The sequence below is a fragment of the Neophocaena asiaeorientalis genome, unplaced genomic scaffold (genome assembly GCF_003031525.2).
Source record: "Neophocaena asiaeorientalis asiaeorientalis breed wild unplaced genomic scaffold, Neophocaena_asiaeorientalis_V1.1 scaffold134, whole genome shotgun sequence".
NCBI classification, from domain to species: Eukaryota; Metazoa; Chordata; class Mammalia; order Artiodactyla; family Phocoenidae; genus Neophocaena; species Neophocaena asiaeorientalis.
In genome coordinates, this window is record NW_020185339.1 from 18,896,553 (window position 1) to 18,912,198 (window position 15,646).

Below are 15,646 nucleotides of genomic sequence, written 5' to 3' on the forward strand. Positions count from 1 at the left end.
CAGAGAAATGACAAGATTCCTGCCACCGCTGCTGGGGAGCTTCATTATTGCACGGACACTAAATGCTTAAGACAGGAACCTATCACCCCTGCTCGCTCATTGTGAATGTGCCAGCTCATTTTCTCTCTCTTCAAGCCTGTAAAGACTTGGTATTTTCTGGTTTGTTAAAATATGTACACACACACACACACACATCTGTAGGGAGAATGACTGTTTATACAGAAAGATATCAGCAGTGTGGTGACCGGATGGAATCTCAGGGAAAATAAAGTACCTGGCGGCCTGTGTCAGGGCAGCAGGTCACTAATTGAGTGCAAAGCTTTTTTTTTTTAATGTTGTTTATCCCCCTACAGGGCATACAAAACCATTGAGGATGATGACTTGAAGTTTCCCCTTATATATGGAGAAGGCAAGAAGGTAGGCACGTGCCCTCCCCGGACTGAGAGAACAAGGCTCTGTCTCCACGGAGCCCGTGGTGATCTGTGTGTTCCACTCAGCAGCTCATGATTTTATAGCCTTGACAGCTTGAAAGAATATCACCTCCATCATCCTTCAGGCCTCCTGTCTTGAGGGTCCAAGGAGTGGCAGGGTTGGGGGACGGGGGTGGTGAGCATGAGGGACTAAAGTTAATTTTGTAAAAATGCCATCCCCCTTCTCAATCCATTTGAATAACTTTTCACAGTGTTTAAACACGACCACTTTCACATGCATCATCTCCTTGTGTATCTGACAACAAGCCACGAGGCAGGCAGAGCTGGCTGCCTTCTATCCATTTGGTAGATGAGGGAGCTGGGACTCCGAGGGTAAAACTGCTCAGGAAGTCACGCAGCTGGCGAGGGGTGGCACCAGATGTGGAGCCATGGCCTTCCACTTCCTTCTAGTGCCCTCACATCCCACCACGGAAGCTCAGGCTTTGCAAGGTGGCTCTTCCACTTGCCCCATGGAAAGGGGATCCAAAGTTTCACCCTGATTAAGCTATAGGATCACATGGACCAGATGCCAGGCGGAGATAGCAAAGACCATCCATCACCAGCTCCCAGGGCCTCAGTCAGAATCAAACATTGTCGAGCTTAAGGAAGGCTGTTGATCTTAAAGTGGTCTCTGAGCAGAGACTAGAGAGGGTTCCAGTCCTGGAGCAGAGGTGAGGAAGCTTTGAAGCCATTTCCCAGGAAGAACAAACACCTTCTGAATCATCGCATTCTTCCTCCAAACACGAATACATTTCAACTAGGCGCTGAGAGTTCCAATTAGAAGTGAAAAATGTGGTCACATTGAAAAGAATCTTCAACTGAAATTTCTTTCAGCATTTGATAGCTTTTATCAGGATGAAGTGACTCATAAGAAAGCCGAAGGAGGCCTTCATGGGCAGAACTTGAGTGTATGTGTGGGCGTGTGCGTGTGTGCGTGTGAAAGAGAACACACAGGATTAGGTTTTGGGCTCAGTGTAGCCCAGCAGTGATTTCACTGGAAGGAGACATTTCATGGAGGGAAATGAAACAGCTATTTGATCAATAAACACATCATTTTTCAAACTAACTTGCCCCATCCCTGGTTGAGAATCATGACAGGGTAGAGCTCTACTCCTGGTAGGGTTTCGTGTATCTTTCTGTAGAGTGGGCGCCATCAATGCACATCACTCAGCCCAGTGATCTACGCCTGCAGCTGCAGTTCTTTGTGGTGCTGAAATTCTCAGTATTACCCTGCTGCTAACCAGTGACTCCCAGTAAGCGCAGGACCACATCCTGTTGCCTTTGTATCCTTAGTACCTGTCCAGCCTGGTACTTGACACATGGCAGGCCGTCAGTAAATGCAGGAGTATTTAATAAGCTGTTCAGTTATGTTCAGTATACTCTCCTTGGCACAACAGGAAAATGGATAGATGTGTTCTTCAAAGCTAACCAGCAAAAAGATTGAAAAGAGCAAGGGTTTTCCCAGTTTAGCAAACAGTTCAATTCACCCGGACATCATGTTCCTCCAGCATTTCAGTTAATTAGGGCTTGACAGTTCTGTGATATGTATAGCTGACAAGTTCAGTCATTGTACCTGTTGACCTATTTAAAAGCCACTGTGGCGTCAGTCTGCTCCAGGCATGCCCTGTACCAAAGTAGCATGCCTCCTCTGTCCCAGGAGTCCATGATCTCTGCAGAAAGCTTTACAACACATCAGTTCTGTCTTGATCCTTTACAGGGGTTTTCTCCTTCCTCTCTGCACACGGCCTCCCCAGAAGTTTCAGAATACTTTCACTGCTGTTACTTTTCATTTAGTTTCTGCCAATGCTTTAAAGGACTTGTGTGGGACATGTAAACAAATTCAGTAACTAGCAGAAATATCAGATTTCCTTGGACTAAAACGTCCAACCAGAGAAGGTGCCACAGCAGGAAGGAGAGGAGAAGGGCTACAAGGGACTCAGAATGTCCACATTTAGAGCTGAACGCGTCTCAGCTAGAAGGGAGCTAAGCCAGGCCCCCAGCAGAGCAGTGCCAGACCGGAGGTCCCCAGGTCCACATTCCTGTGTCTGCATTTCACCCCCTTTGATTCTTGCCTTTGAAATATGTGTTACGGTTTCATTTCCACTTGACTGTAAACCTGCCCACCTTCTGATGTGAAACCAGCTCCAAAATCCACAGCTTTTTGGGGAAAGTAGGATGAAGATATGGTAAAGTGTTAGATTCATGCCTTAGCATTTATAAGTTATTCTTATTACCCAAACATTAGAGCGAGGATTCAAGTTCAGGTCTTTGAACGATGACACTACACCAGGTACAGTGTTGCTGATCCAAGTGTTAGAGCAGTGGGCTTTGGTCCACCCAGAATGAGTTTCACTCCATCCCTCTGTGTTTACCTGTTTTGATGCTGGATATCCTTCTGCAAAAAAGTGTAGTGCCCCCTGCTCCAGGGAAACTTCTTAGTAGAATTTTTACCTCCTCTGAACTCATATAACCCATTGTTCATGTGTCTTTCAGCACTCAGCCATATTCCATATGTTGTTAATTAGATAGGTACCTCTTAGCCTCCCTTACCGAGTTCCTTTGTAGGAGAGACCAGGCCTTAGATATTTGTCCCCCACAGCATGGTGTCTGCACATAGTAGGTGCTCAATAAATGTTTGAGTAAATCAAATCTGTGGCCTCCCAGGAGATCATTAGGCTGACAGTGTAGGCATTAGTTTAATCGTATTGCTTCCTTAAAGCATTTGGACAACCATGTAGAGAAAGCTACAGATGGTGTGGTCTCAGGTATAAGGTGTCTGTGTATTTACAGCAAAGTGACATCATGTTCCTTTCCACCCAGATGGAATTTGTGAAGATGTTAGCAGGACAGGTTATAGAGTTGCTAATGGTTTATTTTCTCCAGCCATAAAGTGTAGTATATGAGCTTTGGGTGGGCAGGATCTGCCTCTGACGGTTTTACATCTTTTATCACAGAACCAGAGACGTAGCAGGTGTTCAGTAAACACGTGAAGGATGGATGTATAGCAGATGGGTGGGTGGATGGCTGGATGGGGGGATGGGCAGATGGTTGGATTTGGTTTGAATTGATTTCAGTAGCTGTAGACATCACAGATGTATTGTATTTAGTTTATTGGACACCCTTCCCTCCGGTCTCTGCAAAAGAAATCTGAAATGAGACAGCAGCAGTCCATTAAAATTAAGATAATTGCTAGAAAAGCCACTATGCAAGTGACCTTGGTGGGCCCTTCCTTGGAAACAAGTACCCACAGAAGTTAGCAGCCAGGGGCATGGAGAGGGGCAGGAAGAACCGGAAAACGACTGCTTCTCTCTTAGCCCGTGGCAGCCATACTGTGGTGAGAATACTTTCTCTGTGTGTGTGTGTTTCTGATGACCCTCTGCTTATACTCCTAGGCCCGAGTAATGGCGACTATTGGAGTGACCAGGGGACTTGGGGACCATGACCTGAAGGTGCATGACTCCAACATCTACATAAAACCATTCCTGTCTTCAGCTCCAGAGGTACCGCATGAGGTTTTTGTTTCTCTTTGGTACAGGAACATGTTTTCTACATTATTCTTCCCATGACTCACACCCCAGATCCAGACAGTAGCCAACTTGTGTCACATGTACTTCTGCAGTGTCTCTCATGTCTGTTTCTTTTCCCCACTCCATTCTCACTTGGACTGTGCTGGTTCTTCCCTCATGGCCTCCCACCCAGATGGCTGCACAGCCCCTAGTGGCATTCCTTGCCTTCTCAATCCAGCCCACATATTGCCATCAGGCCAGTTTTCCTAAACAACTACTCTGACACCTGTTTGTTCAGAAACCTTCAACAACACCCCGAGGCTCAGAGACTAAAGCACAGACTCCGTCACTTGGCATTCAAGGCTTGTTATAATTTGGTCTAACTTAAAAAAAAAAAAAATCTGATCTTTGTTTTCCTACACCAGCCAGAATGAACTTGCTTTTTTTTTTTTTTTTGCGGTACACGGGCCTCTCACTGTTGTGGCCTCTCCCGTTGCAGAGCACAGGCTCCGGACGCGCAGGCTCAGCAGCCACGGCCACGGGCCCAGCCGCTCTGCGGCATGTGAGATCTTCCCAGACCGGGACACGAACCCGCGTCCCCTGCGTCGGCAGGCGGACTCTCAACCACTGCGCCACCAGGGAAGCCCCCCCTCTTAGATTTTTAATTGCCTAGAAAGCTGATGTCATTCAGTTGATGTCTAGAGAAGTTAACTGAAAAACAAGTTGTCATATATTTGGTTTAAAAAATCATTTTTCTTATAATACAGGAAACAATGTCAAGTTCTATTTCAAGGTATATCATTTACAAAAGATACTACTTCTAAGTGATAGAAAACTCTAAGTAATAGTAGTTTAGGGGTATATTTTCTCACATATCACAGAGGCTGGAATTTGGTGGCTGTTCATGTTGGTGCAGCACCTCCAATGTGCCAGGGGTGACACCTCTGCATCTTTTTTTCCTTCATAGTTGCAAGATGGTGACAGAAGCCCCGAGCATAACATTTTCATGCGAGGCAGGAAGGAGGGGACAGCCTATCTGTCCCAGTAGACATTCACTTGCATCTCATTGGCCAAAACTGTGTCACATGACCGCCCCTAGCTGCAAAGGAGGTTGGGAGAGTGAGAGAAATGTTTGCAATTTGTACAGTAGAGGAGAGCCAGGGAGGGGTGAGTGAGGAACCAGCGGTATTTGCATACCGTGTAATTAACTGTTGAAGCTGTACCTCACACTGGAAATCCCTGAATGTTTAGACATAGTTCCATCTGCATGTTCTTCCCAAGGGTGGGTGCTGTGTTGGTAGCGAAGGCTCTTTTTGTTGGAGGAAACGGAAACCCACTCATGCTGACTCAAAAAAAGGAGGTGTTTATTTTAATGATGTCGGAAGAGATATTTATGGGGTCCACAAGAAGAACCCTTGAAGAGCCAGGCTTTATGGGAGCGAAGGTGGCTCTGGAATCCAGGCAGCCCTGAGACCAGCCATGCTCCATATGTCTCTGCCACCAGACAGCCAGGTTCTGACTCCCCCAGTTGCACGTTCCCAGAGAGGAATCTCATTGGCTCAACTCGCCCTTTCTCTGAGGTCACAAGTGACTTCCCAGCCTGTAGACTATGTCCACTCCAGAGCCAGCGATGGGTACCATCAGCCACCCAGACCTACCCCTTTGGCAGGGCTGTGAGCAGGGCTAGTTCCTTTAGAGTCCTTTATTGCCGAGGCTGACATCTAAAATAGATCTAGCCACAGGAGGTTAAGAGGTTAAGAGAGGGAAATCTCTAGTAAATAGCAGGCGTGGAAGATACGCACATTTCCTGATATCACCCAGGATGTCAAGTGAGGTCAGCTTGGTGGAAATAATAATTACCATCTGCAGATGTCTCTCTTTTCGCCTTCATAGCAATGCTGCATGGTAAGAACCCTTATGATATAAAATGTCCAAGGGTCCCTGGAAGTTGGTGGATCCCTGCTCCCTCTATTCTGGCCAACAGAAGGATCCCTGAATTACTGCTGAAACTCCTCCTGGCCAGAGAAAACCAATAACTATTGGGTTGGCCAAAAAGTCCGTTCAGATTTTTCCGTAACATCGTATGGAAAACCCGAACAAACTTTTTGGCCAAGCCAATACTAGACTCATGGACGTCTGTATTTTCCCCCTTGGGAGGGAGGCATTTATCAGGCATAATAAACGGTACTGTCACCTTTCCAAAAAACACAGGTGAAGTGTGACTATATGGGGGTGAGGGCTTCTCAGGAAACACTAATAACCATTTTGCTCCTTAAAGGAGAGTGAAAACCTTCTCACCCTCCCCACCCCCATACACACACACACACACACACACACACACACACACACACACACATTTTCTATATAAAGTGAGAAGTTTGGTTTGGTTTTCAGAAGAATGATCTCTATGCAGTTAGGTTATAGATCTTCCAATCACTGTGCTGCTGTGGATCCCAAGAAGAGACTGTAGGCTTAAAACTTGGGCCAGCATGGGAGAGTCCCTGAGGACTGATGAAAAATCCCAGTTGGTTGATCAGAAACTTCATGTCACCTGTCTGGAAGTCTGGGCCGGACGATATACTTTTTTTTTTTTTTTTTTTTTTACGTGCAGCATCTCATTTAATCCTCACAACAATTCTGTGAGGTGTGTATGGTTTTTATACCCATTTTACAGACCAGGAAATTGAGATCCAAGGAAGTAAATTAACTCCCCCATGGTTGTACAGTTATTAACTAACAAGATGATCCTTGTACTCAAGTTTGTCCAATTTGATCAGGCTCTGTAGGAGAGGGAAGCTGAGTTCAAGGAAATCTTTTTGGATAGTGTTGAAGGGACCCACTGAGTACTGTTTCAAGGGGCTCTGAAGAGAGTACCTCTGTCTTGGGACCTTAGTGGCCAGAGTTCCTCAGAGAAATACGGCCGGCCTCAGACTGCAGTTGTGGAAAATGATGGTGTGGTAGAAAAAGTAATTGGGAAAGACAGGACTGGCCTTCTGTGTGTGCCACCCTAGGCCAGACAGAATTGTGCAAAATGAGGGTGTGCACCTATAATTAGCTTAATGGGTACGTAGTGTAAATCTCAAGAGTCTTTTGCACGAGATTAAAATTGTTGTACATTTTAAATGCTTCCAGATGGAGAGGCCTTACCCAGAGCTAGGAAAGGGGGAGGAAGGTCCGAGGGAGGAGGGGGGAGCAGCTTGAATCAGCTCCGATGCAGGAGTGCAGAAGAAAAGATGGGTACAGGGGAACCCCACATCCCCGGTCTTGGGGCAGAATCTCCTTTTCCCTGGGTGGCAGTGATAAAGTCAGACCCTGGAGAAACAGCTAGGGGGCTTCTGTTGGGAGCCCACAAAGCCGGGTAAATTTATTTAAACCGTCTAATAAGGAATAACTGGCTCCCTTGCTGCCTTTACTCCCCCACCTGCACCCCAAGCCTACCCTGGCTTTCTAACCATGACTTCCTAAGAACATTCCCCTGCTACGCTTCATCTTTGCCAAGCATGGATCTTTATTTCACATTTGGGTTCTAAATTTCAAACTCAGCTCAGGCTGGTAGTTTTAACAGTCGCAAGGAAGTGGGGTATGTGTGTGTGGGGGGGTGGAATGTGATTTAGTTCTAAGAAAAAAGGCTCAAAAATCTTCTTGGAAATCAGCATTGTTCCCATTCATCATTGTAGCTCCTAATTTGACTTGATGAGTTAAATAAAACTAAATCAAAACCATGTGGATCAAATTTACGTAAAAAATGCACAGGGGTTTAAAAATTAGAGAAGCGTTCCTAGCCAAACACATTTTTGGTTTCGCTGAACACAAGGCACTGGAAAAATCTCGAGTTTGCCAAACCCAAAGAGCGGCCGCCAGGTTTGCTGAGCCTCCCACATATCTCCCCAGGTCGAAGGTAGGGAATCTCTGGCCGAGAACTGAATTCCACAGGAGGGCCCCATCAACCCAGCGCGGGTCTGTCTGCCGAGCGTAGGAAGCGTTTTGACCCTCCCCTGGTCCACGGCATCATTCCCCCATGTAACTGGGGCCTCTCCTCCATAAAGGAAACACCCCCATCAGGTCTCCCATCCTCTCGCTCAATGAAGCTCATCACTGTTCAACCTTTGTGTATCACCCTAGAGTTCAAGTGGAGAAGGAGAGGATTTGTGAATTCAGAGTCACTCTGCACCTTCTTTTCCAGCAGTTCTCCACCCCCGTCCAGCACACACCTCCTGACCTATTCCTCAGACAGCGCAGCCCAGGCCTGCAGCCTAAACTTACAGATGTTCTCTACTCTGCACCCATTTCTGGCCTGTGACAGGCCCTCCCTAGAGCTAGGATTCCTCTTAATGTCTTTCTCGCTTTCTGGCCTCTACTCCAGGACTGTGCTTGACTTTAGGCCCCTTTCGGGCTCTTGGAAGAATGAGGTCTTTTGCTATCTGGGGGCCGGGTTGCAAAGCCAAGCCCATCAGCTCAGCAGCCCCCCACCTCCCGCCCCCGCCACACTGAACCACAAGGGAGCCTGATTTTCTCTTGGCTTCATTTTTCCTCTCCTTAGTGTTCAGGATTCCTGTCAGCTGTTTTCTGTGACTCCAGCTCACTCATTTAGGTCATTCTTGGTTCTCTTCATCTAGATTTCATTTTTTTCTTTCATCTGAAACAGGCTTCTCTAAAAGAAGGAAGACCTTAGGCATCTGAACTCCCTCCCTAGCACCGGCATTACCTGTGACCTCTACAAGTTCTTTCAGCCTGCTTTCCCCTTCCTGCAGGTGGGGTGGAAATGCCTAGATTGACAAGGTGCTGGGAAAAACAAATGAGAACGTCTATGGGATTGCATGGCACAGGGTCTGGTACATGGTCAGAGATGGTCAGTAAACATTAATCTTCCTTATGCACTGGCTTCTGGAAGCCTTTGCCCTTACAGGGGATTCCCAGTATTCACTTTCAGGTGAAGAGAAGAGTGGCTATTTTGTTTGAGACTCCCCTGTTGTCTCCCATGAAAACATGAACAATATTTAAGATCTCACGTTGACTCCTGAACATTTACGGTCTTCTGATTCTCAGTAGCTTTTCATGCCCCAAGCCAAAATCCTGTTTTGGGAACAAGCATGTTTGATTGTATTGTGTACTTTCTGCAGTCTGGCCAATTCATAAAAAAACGATACTGGTGCACAGTGATACGGGGAGACGGCTGGGCTACATTAAGTGAAACAAAATAGGATTGTATGTACAAAAAGTTGATCGTAAGTAGGTAAAGAAGTTGTGTGCATATGTATACACATATATAAAAATGTAGGTCTTGAGAAGGAAATTTTCTCGAATGTTACAGTAATTATCTTTGGGTGGTAGAGGAGGAATTAAAAAATTCCCTAGACCCCTCAAAAATACCTTAGGAGGCAGTGTGATATTGTGGTTAGAAACTCAGACCTGGTAATCAGTCATGGGCTCAAGCTCTATCTCTTTACTTACTAGCTGGGTGATTATAAGAAAGTTACTTTACCTAAATCTCAGTGTCCTCCTCAGTAGAAAGAGGACAATAGGGTTGTTATACCCAGGAACGCAAGGAACAAGTTAAATGACATATAAAAAGTACTTAAAACAATATCTGGCGTAATAAACATTAGATCGTTTATTCCATCAAGACCACAAAATCTCACTGGCTGTTTACACAGAGAGTAAACATGAGTCCAATAGTGTTTATCGAGGAGCACACTGGGGAACATGTCCTCAAGCAATCAGAATTTTGGGCACTTGGAAGGCCAAAGAATAATCAGCCATAAACCCTGTGAGTCCTGCTTCCTAAGGGACTAGCGGAATTCAGAGAAGGGAGAGAGCGAGCACCATCTAACCTGGAGAGGGAGGACAAGATAAAAGAAGGAAGCAGTAATGAGTGATGCCTTACAGAATGTTTGGAAGATTAGCTTGAAGGGCTATTAGCTATAATCAAGCGAATTATCATGGAGGGCCTAGAACTGGACCCGAGGCGGCAGATCAGGTCTTCAGCAAGGGGATCAGCATGATAAGTGAATGTGGCGGTGGAAGTCTTAGCTTGTAACAGCACGTGGATGGGGGGGTGCAGAGGTAGGGAGGTGCAGACCGGGAGGCCACCGTAGAAGTGAAACCATGTGGCAGTGAGGCTCTGAGCTGGGGCAGGGACCAGGAAAGCCAAAAGGAGGCACACGGGAGAGGCATTTCACAAAACCACGTAACAAGAACTGAGGGCACACTTGATTTTTAGAGGATGAAGCAGGGTGAAATTTTTAAAAAATTAAACTTTGCTTTCTAGCCTGTGAGAAAGGAAGAAGGTTGCTTGTTGGGGTCTGAAGAGGAAAAATAATTTTATCCTTTTTCCCTCCGAGTTTTCTGAACCAATTTAAAAAACAGACACAGGAGTCTGGGATGAAAATAACTTTATAGCGAGGATAAAGTTAGACTGGAAACCGTGGTTTGGATCTAAAACCAAAATGGACGTTTTATTCCTCACCTCCAGCCCTCAAATTAAACTTGCCTCCTGGACCGGCTCTCATCTCCCCACCCCGCCAAGGGAGGTTTTCCTGGTATTTACCTGCCGGAGGACAGGAACAGAGGGACAGGTGCTGCTTATGGACAAGTAGGGACCAAGGAGAAAACTCCAGCGGGCTCGCTGTCCCATGTCCCTTCTCACCAATCCTATAGGGAGAGGGGCCCATCACAATACAATGCCTTTGTGCCTCTGTTGACTACAAAACGACTTAGAGGATTAACAGGAGAATTTATTATTATCTTTCATACTTCTGTGGGTTGAATGGGCTGAGCTGGGTGCTTCTCACGTGGTCACAGTTGGCTATCAGTTGGGGCTGAAGTCATCTGAAGGCTAGATGGGCTGCAAGTCCGAAACGGCTTGCTCACATGGTTGGCAGTTGATGTGGGCTGTCAGCTGAGTGTTGGGTCGAGGCAGCTACACACAGCCTCTCCATGTGGTTTTGGCTTCTCATGGCATTACTGCAGCTGGATTCTGAGAGGAAACATCCCAAGAGGAGTGGTTTGAGAGACTGAGGCAGAAGCTACAAAGCTTTTTTTTTTGTTTTTTTTCGGTACACGGGCCTCTCACTGTTGTGGCCTCTCCCGTTGCGGAGCACAGGCTCCGGACGCGCAGGCCCAGCGGCCATGGTTCACGGGCCCAGCCGCTCCGCGGCATGTGGGATCTTCCCGGACCGGGGCACGAACCCGTGTCCCCTGCATCGGCAGGCGGACTCTCAACCACTGCGCCACCAGGGAAGCGCTACAAAGCTTTTTAAGACCTAGCCTCAGGAGTCCCAGAACATCACCTCTTCCACATGCTGGTGATTAAAGAAATCACTAAGGTGGGTCCATATTTGAGGAGAGGAGAACTAGAATCCACCCTTGATGAGAGGAGCAGCGTGCTTGTACAGGGAGGGAAGGAAGTGATGGTGGTCATTTTGGAGACCTTCTACCATCGCCTTCCTGTAGAAGTGTCCTCCCTGCTGTGAAATCTTGAGGATTAGAGTAATCATCCTGTATCTTTCCAGTGCAAACTAATATAAGTTGATGCATTCGTTATTTACCTAGTTAATTAAGAAAGGAAACCTAGTTTGCAGTGTAGAGGCAGATTTACAGTGATGCTGGTTAATTAAATGTTAAGTATCAGGGTCCTTCACTCAGACCAACCTTCAAGGAGTTCTGGTTGTTACTGGGAAATGTAGACAGTTCTATGTGGTGAGGAGAGGCAAGGTTACAATCAGGAATCATTTCCTTGCAATCATTTCTCAAAAGAAAGGGACCTCACTTTCCATGGTTCCAGTAATCTGTTGCAATTTCTCTTCTCATTCCTAATAAGCATTCACATTAGTATCTAAGTTTGTATTCATAGTTATTTCTGTGTTCTTTTTCTTAAAGAGAGCTCCCCAGAAAAATACTGTATCATCTCACTTATATGTGGAACCAAAAACAAAACCCCCAAGAAACAACAACAAAAAACCAAAACGCAAAGAGATCAGACTTGCAGCTACCAGAGGTGGGGACAAAGGGGAATTAGAGGAAGGTGCTCAAAAGGTAAGACTCCCAGTTATAAGATAAATAACTACTAGGGATGTAATGTACAGCATGATAACTATAGTTTCCCATATATTGTACTGCTGTACAATATATGGGAAAGTAGTTAAGAGAGTAAATCCTAAGAGTTCTTATCACAAAGAAAACAACATTTTCCTTTTATTCTTCTGTTTTCTCTTTTTATTGCATCTATATGAGAAGGTGGATGTCAGCTGAACCTACCGTGGTAATCATTTCACAATATATAAATCAAACCGTCATGCTGTATGCCTGAAATTTATACAGTGATGTATGTCAATTGTTTCTCAGTAAAGCTGGGGAAAAAAACACTCCCCAAATTGCATAAACTTCAGGCCTTACAAACCCTGGATCCCCCTGCACAAAGGGAAAATGATGAGTTCTGTCTAAAGATACTTTGATAATTTACAGAAGTTGTATTTGGCACTCTTTTTTTTTAACCAGTCTTAATTGAGATATAATTGACATATGAGATTGTATAAATTTAAGATGTACAGTGTTTGGATGTGTATACTTACATACAGTTGACCCTTGAGCACCATGAGTTTGAACGGCACGGTCCACTTATATATGGATTTTTTTTCTATATGTTATGGAAAAACCCAAATGAATTTTTTGGCCAACCCGATACTACAGTACTACACAGTGAGTTTGGTTGAACCGCAGATGTAGAGGACCACACATACGGAGGGCTGACTATATAAGTTACATGCAGAGTTTCAGCGGCGCAGAGGGTCAGCGCCCCTAACCCCCTAGTTGTTCGAGGATCAGCTGTATTGCAAAATGATTATCACGGTAGTGTTAGCTAACCCCCCTATCGCATCACTAATTACCATTCCTTTTCTGTATCACTTGCAGGTATGTAACACGGTATGACATACAGATTATGTATATACATTATATATAGTGTGTATATATGTGTGTGTGTGTGTGTATGTAATACAGTACATACACATTATATTTAACTATAATCACCATGCTGTACTTTGGATTCCCAGAACTTATTCATCTTATAACTGGAAGTTTGTGCCGTTTGACCATCATCTCTCCATTTCTCTCCCCGCCCCCCCGAAAACCACCACTTTCCTCTATGTTCTCTGAGTTCAGTTTTATGGGCAGTTTTCTGACTCTCTTCTCTAGTCCCACATGTCCGCAGCATCTCATACATCTGCTTCTCATTGGGTTGATGCCCCCTTGGGGGTATATGCTCCCCTCCCATCACCACCACCACTTTGAAAATGTCTGGGGGAAAAACAATCACATGTTAAGAGTGTATAGAACTGCTTTCTTTGATTCTGGTACCATCTGACCTTATACATACAGGAGAGACTTCACGCCCTAGCCTGTCCATCTCCATCTCTAATTCTCCACTCTAGCTGTAAAAAATCACTCGTGATGTACCTGTGTGTCATCCATATGGATGGTTCCCATTAGGAGCTGTCTTGAGATTTGCTAACCAGCTATTTGAATAAAACCACAATTTGAAATTTACTTGTACACACACCAAAAAGTCTAGCTTTTGAAATTTGTGGTCACACAAGGGAAGCCAACATGTATATTGTGTCAAACATTCCTTCTCATTGGAGATTATTCCCCTCTGATCCTCTCCTGAACAGTAATAATTTCACTTGAATGTTTCTAGTGAGTATCTTTCTCTTTTTTTTGCATTAATTTATTGTATTACCTCATGTAAGAATAGTTTGAGGAGTTTAAGAATGCAAACCCCTGGAATCCACTTCCTGAAAATCTGAATCACTAGGTGTAGGGTGGGGTCCTAACAATTTTCACATTTTTAGACACTTCTGCAGCAGGTGATCCAAAGACCACTCTTTGAATAACACTGTCATAAGCTGTTCTTCGCTGTGTTTCAGGAACTTTAGTTTAATAATCCTAAAGTCATCCATGCTCTAGTCCTAGATTGCATGATTCATTCTCACCATGCCTGTGGCTCCGTTCTAGGCTGGTAGGTTAGGGCTACTGCACACCTCACTGTCTGCTTGATCGTAGGTCTGCCGAGACCTGGCCTGCTTGCAAGCAGTGGGGTCAACTTTGCCACGGGACAGGTATCCCATAGCTTACCAGGGCTGATTTGGTCTCCTCTTCTAAGGCAAGATACACAGTAACCTGCTCTCCTGCTCCCTGGAGATCCCTAAAATCCTGCCATTGTGAAACGAGTCCTGTGAAGTAGTAACACAGTGTCGTTATTATGTTTAGTCCCAATGGCCAAAAGTAGCATCTACAAGAATAAGGAACAGTAGTCATTTAATCATTTACACGCCGGGAGACCAGATAACCTACCCTCTCAACCGGGACATTTTTGAGAGTCAGTGGGGACACTATTAATAATTATACTGGGAAAGCAGCATAAACCCAAACTATCTCAGGCAAACAGGGATGGACGGTCACTCTGTATCTGCCTCCCCCACCTCCTAAATGGATTTGACATGACTCAGTCTGTCTACACGGCACCCACGTACTCTCACTCACAGGCTGGGATTTCCTCTGACCCTGATCTCTGCAGACGGGCATTTTAATGGACACAAACGTAATCCTCACATGACTGACAAGCTGGACTCAAGTCCATTTGTTCACCGATCCAGTCAGTGAGGCTTGGATTCTGTGGTGAACAAGCCATTGGAATCCCAGAGAAAGGAGTAGATGATAGGAGTGCCCCCATCTGTAAAGGAAATTCCTTCCTCTATAGCTTACCTCCCAAAGTTGTAAAGTTCTGGCCTCACGTGGAGAAAATGAAAGCCTTACGCTATCGCGGCCAGCCACTGGGTACAACTTTAGACTCTCTATACCACCTAATATCTTAGCTGGTTTAGCAGCTTTTTCAGTTATTAGATGGTATCCACCCTCAAAAGGCAAATGTTTATTTTGTCTGTAGACTCCAAAAAGAAAAAGAAAAACACCAAGCCTCAAGAATATCTGTGGTGCATTTCACATAGAAAATTATACCCACAGCCACAACAACCAGCTTCTTTTGGGGTAGGAGGAACAGCCAACATATCTGTCATATTTCAATGTCCCTTGATTCATTTGCAGTCAGACGCTCTGAGGTCATGTGGTCAATCCCATCCAGGTCGAACTCATCCTGTGATGAAAGAGTCGGGGAATGGTAGAGCCATAAGCATCCCCAGTGGCCACATCATCCTGATCTTTCATTTCACAAAGGGAGACGCTGAAGATTTGAGAAGCCTCATCCCTTACCACTCCCCAGTGGAAATCCAGTACTGTAGCCAAGCCAAACTACACAAAGCCACCCTAGCACACCAGCCTTCTCTCTCACCCCCAGGCGTTGGCCCCTGCAGTTCCCTCTCCGTGTAAGCCACGTGGTGCCCAAAGTCCTCCCTCCTTGATGCTCCCCATCTGGTAAATCAGTACTTCCTCATTTCATATTCCTGGCAGGTTGTCAAGAGATTTTAAAATGTGAAAGAAGTGCAAAATGGGACCTCTGGCCTCCAGAGGTTGAGTTTGGGGGGAAGAGACGGTGACCAGCTCTCAGGGTGTTCGCTGTAAGCAGGACAAGGGTACATGTCCAGCAAGGGAAATGCTTCCCTTGGTGGTTTATTGCGTGGTTTCCAAGAGCTAGGCTCTGTGCTCTGTTTGGGGTGG

At 45.5% G+C, this 15,646-nt stretch overlaps 1 protein-coding gene and 1 long non-coding RNA gene across 3 annotated transcripts in view; one reads left to right on the forward strand and one right to left on the reverse strand.

Moving 5' to 3' along the window:
• PPM1H (protein phosphatase, Mg2+/Mn2+ dependent 1H) overlaps window positions 1-15,646 on the forward strand; it is a 250,417-nt gene that overhangs the window by 212,051 nt on the left and 22,720 nt on the right. The window contains exons 7-8 of one of the 2 annotated variants that reach the window (XM_024736897.1): window positions 354-417; window positions 3,863-3,970. In XM_024736897.1, coding sequence (XP_024592665.1) covers window positions 354-417; window positions 3,863-3,970 — 172 coding nt within the window. The remainder of the gene's footprint in view (window positions 1-353; window positions 418-3,862; window positions 3,971-15,646) is intronic. The other variant, XM_024736898.1, reaches the window with a different exon arrangement.
• Window positions 10,690-15,496, reverse strand: LOC112394225 (uncharacterized). The gene is made up of 2 exons (XR_003002108.1): window positions 14,108-15,496; window positions 10,690-10,952 (listed from the first exon to the last, which is right to left on the reverse strand). It is a non-coding gene; the product is annotated as an uncharacterized LOC112394225 (long non-coding RNA).